The sequence below is a fragment of the Lycium barbarum genome, chromosome 8 (assembly GCF_019175385.1).
Source record: "Lycium barbarum isolate Lr01 chromosome 8, ASM1917538v2, whole genome shotgun sequence".
In the NCBI taxonomy this organism is placed as follows: Eukaryota; Viridiplantae; Streptophyta; class Magnoliopsida; order Solanales; family Solanaceae; genus Lycium; species Lycium barbarum.
This window is the reverse complement of record NC_083344.1, coordinates 107749247-107755335: the sequence shown is the minus strand read 5'-3', so window position 1 is coordinate 107755335 and position 6089 is coordinate 107749247. Positions and strand designations below refer to the sequence as shown.

The following is a 6089-nucleotide window of genomic DNA, read 5'->3' as shown; positions in this document are numbered from 1 at the left end:
ACAACACCAACAACAACAACAATCACTACAAAACACAATATAGTATAACTAGTCCTCTTTCCAACATAGTGCAATAACTTTCATTCCAACTTCACATTTCCAAACCAATCTCAATGTTTTCACATTCATTACTAATCAAGATCATTACAATATAATTCGGAAGCATTTCATATCATTTCTTCAAAATATTCACAAGATATACATAATATACAAACTTTTCACCAAAACCATAATCCATCCAAAACTTCTAATCTTCAATCTACATATTCATAACATATTTCCATCTTCCAATTTCATCAACCATAATCATAATTTACATCTTAACAACTTCATTTTCACAATTACATAAATCTACCATAAAATCACAAAACTTCCCATAACAACTTAACAACCAATCTTTCATGCTATTATGGACTTACATCCCTCCAAATTCACCAATTAACATAATAATTCACATTTAGAACTTCACTTCCATAATTTCATAAAAACTACATTAAAATCACATAATTTCCTATAACCATTTTCAACAATTTTCCATACCAACTTGAATCCATTTCCTTCCATTTCCATTACAAGGCTTCAACAACACAATTAACATAACAAATAAAATTGGTTCATCCTTCTACACACATACATACCCACTTTGCAAACTTCCATATTTCCATAATTTCCACTCATTTCTACATACTACAACATAAACAAACCTTCATAACATAAGAAAAAGGAATTGATTATTACCTTTTTCTACAAATTTCTTCACCTGAACAAGTTGTCAACTTGAAGAAATAAGTGCTCCTTCTTCCAAAACAACTACACCAAGTTGTAAAGGGACCTTGAATTAGTAGGAATTCAACAAGAAAATAATTTTAGAGGCAAGATTTTAAGGGGCTAGAATTCCATGGTCATGGCCGAACCCCCTACCTCTTTTGCTCTTGTTTGTGTTTTGTTCTTGGTTTCCAATTTTCTCTTGAATCTTCTATGAGTTAATGACTCATATATGATCCTTTATATTAATTTGCCACATGGAAATTAACTAATTTGATGGGCTTGGACCAGGCATAGCCGGCCACCCTCTCACCTTGGGCCTAAATTTTTCTTTTCATTTTTTTGGGCCAACTCGGTTGGTCCCGAGTTGGGCCTAGCCCACTGACCTTTCGACCTTAAAACGTTCATATCTCCTTGTACCGATGTCACCTGGGAATCCACGGCCTATGGATGGAAAGCTAATTCAATTATCTACAACTTCTATTTCTTGGTATTTTTCCAAATTCCAAACTTATAATACCGTTTTTGCCCCCCAAAGTCAGGTCACCCGAAAACGTTTTCTTAAAAATATTCGTTTGGAGGACTTCCACTTTGATTTGGCCCAAGGGTCCTTCTTGAGTTGTGTTTAACTTCACATATGTGATTCATATAATTTGTCACATGTCCCAAAAAAATCTTGACGTGTGGGCCCCACCTCAGCTTACAATTAATCCGACGTTCAAAAATATGGGATATAACATAAACAATTCACAACGAGATAAACGAGAAAAGCACAAATGAATTGGCACGAAAGAATCAAGAACTAGCATAAACAAGTAGAACAAGTACTAAATGCACACTAGTTGAAGGAAACAAGAAAACGAAATGCTAAAATCGGGAAAGAAATAAATTTTCAGGGCCAGTTGGGTGATAACTTGAAAACACGACCTTGAAGCCCCAATTGATCTAAGGTATCAATTTGGAACAACTAAATTTTTGAAATTTCTATAATCTTTTTTTTTTTTTTTTTTGGCTCCCTACTAAAGGAATTAGGGACATAAAACCAATAACCAAGGGTCAAGATTTTTTTTTTGAAATTGAAATGAATTAAGACGAGATTTGAAGCTTGGATAATCGAAGAAGTGAATTAGAAATGAAATGGGATGGTTCCAAAAATACGTTGGACTTACTTGATTATACGGTTGGAAGATCTGTATTGTACAGTCCGTATAATTTTTGACGGACCGTATAGAGGCACCATATAATGGGAGCATAATCTCAGATTTTGGACTCAATTATATGGTGGAAAATTTGACAATTTGACGGACCGTATAAAATTATGTGGTCCATATAAGATCATCATATAACAGGAACAATAGCAATTTCAAGCCTCCAATTTGACGGCTCCAATTGATAGGCTGTGAAGTATTATACAGTCCGTAGAAAGGGATCGTATAATGCTTCAGTGATGACGTCTTAAACTCGAATTTCTTGGATCTTGGGTCGAATTTTATGAGCTTGTTGACTTCCTTGGACCCACACGACCTAGTAATTATCCTTTTTGGCTATTTTAACAACTTTTTCACTTGTACTTGGAAAATTTTAGATCAAACGTTCTTTTTTGGTCTTTTTCCTCAAGATGAATTTATGAAGGTGCTCCAGAACATGAAGAACATTCAAAATTTCAATTGCCTTAATTCCAACTCGTTTTTCTTCCAACTTTCGGATCTAAGCTCCTCTTGGTTAGGAGAACAAAGCCCAATATCTATTGAAGTCAATTTTACTCTCAATCACCAAGACTCATTTAGTGTTCTTCAAAAGCTTGAGGTCTTCAATGGTGATTGACCCAATTCTTGTCCAAATACCTTCAAATTCGAACCCTAACTAGATTTGATACCAATGAACTCAAATCTGACCTCAAAAACACTCAAATCAAACCACAAAAACAATTTTTTTTGGAATTTTGGAATTTTTCAGATTTTTTTTTTTTGTTGGGATTTTCAAATTATGAACCTAGAATTAAGAATTGTAGGGACAATCCTTTAGCCTAAGCTCTGATCCCAAATGATACGATTCGTATTGTGAAACAATGAACCAAATAATCAAAACGCTGAAATTAAGATAGATCGAAATTTAGAGATGAGAATAGAAGAAACGGAGATCAGATTTAGAAGAAAGAAGAGAATTAATCAACTACAATTGTGACTGATCAACATAGGAAAGGAAACCTGCACCTATTAATCAATAATCTAAGATGAATTCATTCCAATGAAGATGAGACTTAAACTCACACATGGAAATATAATCCTAGATTATCCAAGAAAATTCAAGGTAAGAGTTAAGGGAATCCACGCACTAATCCTAATCCTAGCTACACGTAGCTAAACCTAACTCCATCAAGGAGAAAACTACTCTCAATGAGTTTCTTCAACAATCAACAAATAAGGAATGAAAATATGCTAAGGCAAGCTTATATAGTTTTGCCTTTACATGCATAGCACAATTATTAAACTACTAGCCACATTTGGCATTTAACTACTAAGCCCTATTACAACAAAGGCCCAAAAGTGACCTTTGTGAAAATAACCCCACATGGCCCCTTCTTTACTTGAATGGCAATCCTAGCCTCGAGTTTGCACTTCTAGCCACAAACTGCACTTCTAGTCATGTTTGCACTTCTAGCCACTTTGTATGGCATCAATCAATGGGTCTTCATCTCCATGTCTCTTCCAAGCAATCATCCACACCCTTGTGGCTTGCTCTTCAATGGCCTCCAAAGGCCCCATCTTCCTCTTCCAAGGGTGTGTGGCATGGAATCGCACATCCAAAGCTCTAACACGGGTTTTAGCCTTCATAATCGTCCATGAGCTTCCTAGGATCATATCAGAGACGTATTACCAAAAAATCTTGTTAGCCTTGATCTATATAGCTTTAAATTAGCAACAAATTTCATAGCTAATTCTTGCTTTTTTATAATGATTTTGTTCAAAGTGACATTGCCAAAATGCTATACCTATGCTGGAATATCAATTCCGAGAATGCAGCTGTTAAAACCACAATGAGAGCTTTACCAGTTTTTCGTATGCTGGGAACTTTAGAAGGCAAAGTGTGAAAGAAGGTACGAAAACAAAACAAACAAACAAAAATTGTGACTTAGATCAACAATGATAAGAGCTGAAATTTTCCATGGACTCAAATTCTCTCCCTAGAGAGGCTAGAGGTCCTTATAGGATGGCTAAGGCTCAAATGCCTACCTTCAGGATTAGGCAAACAAAAATTAAAGGAACAGACTCTACTTTCTTCATGGATAATTTAGCATTCTTTTTTTTTTTTCCCAATATAATGTACAGTAGTAAAATGCATTGTAAAGGAGGTGAGTAACCTCCTACTTTTGGCTATGTAGATACTTAACTTTGTAGAAGAATTTTCTCCCCAAGGCAAACTTTTACAACATCATAGGCAACTAGGGAGTTGTGTTCCTATTTATCTTTTGGATTTTAACATACAAAGTAGGGGTCAAAGCCTAAACTCCCCTCATTCCAGGTTAGAATAGCTTGGATGATGGTTTTTTCTGGGGGGGAAATATTATTAGCCTGGGGGAATACAAACTAGCATTCACTTTTTTTTTTTTTAATAACATTTCCCTGATATATTACTGAAGCGTGGAAGTTAAAGATTCAAACACGACTTCTTCACACGGTATGGTGATACCCATCTCATGATCAAAGCCAAACTCCTCTTCAGCACGACGAAGAAGGCATTGAAACTCAGGGTGAGTCAAGAAAGAAATAGGTATGATGTATCGTGTTCGATTTTCTCCCACATAGACAACAAAATGGCCTTTTGGAACGTCACTGGGAAGGTCATCTTCGTTGTTGTGGCCATGTTTCATTCCCAAATTCGAACACCTTTTCAACATTTTCAGCACTGCAGCTTGTGACACCTTATTGAAGGCCATTTCGTTGATATTTCGGGTTAGCTAGGCTTGTAAGTTGGTGACTGTGGGATCGACCATATACTGTAGCTCCTTATAAATGGGAGTTATATTTGTGTTACGAAATAGTGATGTACACACACAGTAATATTCCTACTTCTCAGCATTTAATTTTGAATTTTAGATATGTCTCCACATGAAACAATACATGCAGACGGTTTGTTTTGTATGTGTATTCAAGAAAGACAAGGTGGGGTTCAAAACCCATTGGGTTTACATTTGTATGTTTCACCTCCTGACGGGAGATGGGCCCAAAATTCTTGTCATTCTATGTTCTTTTTTTTTTTTTTTTTTTTTTTGGTACTAATATATAGTCCTTTCCCTATTTCAAGTAGGTATTGGAACATTGAATTTTATTTGTATTCTGGTCAGTGTTCTATTTGTCTTTGGGTGTATTTGGTAAACAAGGGAGTACTCATTTATGATGGCCAGAAATATGGTTGCAACTATCAAGTTTTCAACGTCCAAAATTTAATGATATTTGTTTCCATTTCTATCATTCTATCTCAACTTCTGCTGAATTTTCTTTTTTCAAACGAATAGCGCCGTTTATTAATTTGTTTTCAATCTACTTTTGTGGCTCCAGTTGAACTTTTATTTCTCTTTTCTTTTGTGTTTTTCAGCACAAGTACTTAATTATCTTATATATACTTCTAGCTAGGCCGTATAGTAATAGTCTTTAACCTTTTTTTTTTTTTTTTGGTTGAGAGTCTTTATTCTTTAACCGTTCATTAAAAGGAAAAATGAAAAAAAAAAAAATCTAGAGTTGTTTAGGAAACAATTTAACGTCCAAGTTTTATTAACCAAGGAGACTACGATGTGCTTTGCGCTTATGAGAATCAGGCTTCTTATTTGAAGAAAACCACTATGAACTTGGATGATTCCTAGATTTAGTTTAAAATATATTCTGAGACAAAATGAACAAGGTAAACTAACTTCTCTCACAGGGTGTAACCAACACCACTTGCAAGGGAATACTTACAGGTTTTCCTTTTACAAATTTGACCTATTGCTTCTTGGTCGAGGCTAAATATGTGGATAATATAATTGAGTAAACAAAAGTGTGTTCTCAATAATAATTTATACTTTTGGACAAAATGGTCACCAACTTCAACATTTTATTAGAGCGACCGGAGGTTTTGAGTTCGATTCTCTTAAAATATGGTACATGCTGTAGAGATATTTAAATATGGTAGAATATGATTAGCCTTAATTGTAGAATATTCTAGAGGATCTACATTAATTGTAGGTATTTTATTTCCTTTTGCTTCTTATTTTCTTGTGTATAATGGGGATGTAATCTCTTGTATGTATGCAATGAATAGAAACATTCATTCTCCAAAACTCTGTC

General features: G+C 34.8%; 1 protein-coding gene across 1 annotated transcript; it reads right to left on the bottom strand.

Moving 5' to 3' along the window:
• Nucleotides 1-2965: 2965 nt before the first annotated feature.
• On the bottom strand, nucleotides 2966-5445 carry LOC132606597 (auxin-responsive protein SAUR50-like). Its single transcript, XM_060320173.1, has 2 exons — nucleotides 3758-5445; nucleotides 2966-3616 (listed from the first exon to the last, which is right to left on the bottom strand). The coding sequence occupies exon 1, from the start codon at nucleotides 4700-4702 to the stop codon at nucleotides 4397-4399; it is 306 nt and encodes a 101-aa protein (XP_060176156.1). The 5' UTR covers nucleotides 4703-5445; the 3' UTR covers nucleotides 2966-3616; nucleotides 3758-4396.
• Between the last annotated feature and the right edge of the window lie 644 nt (nucleotides 5446-6089).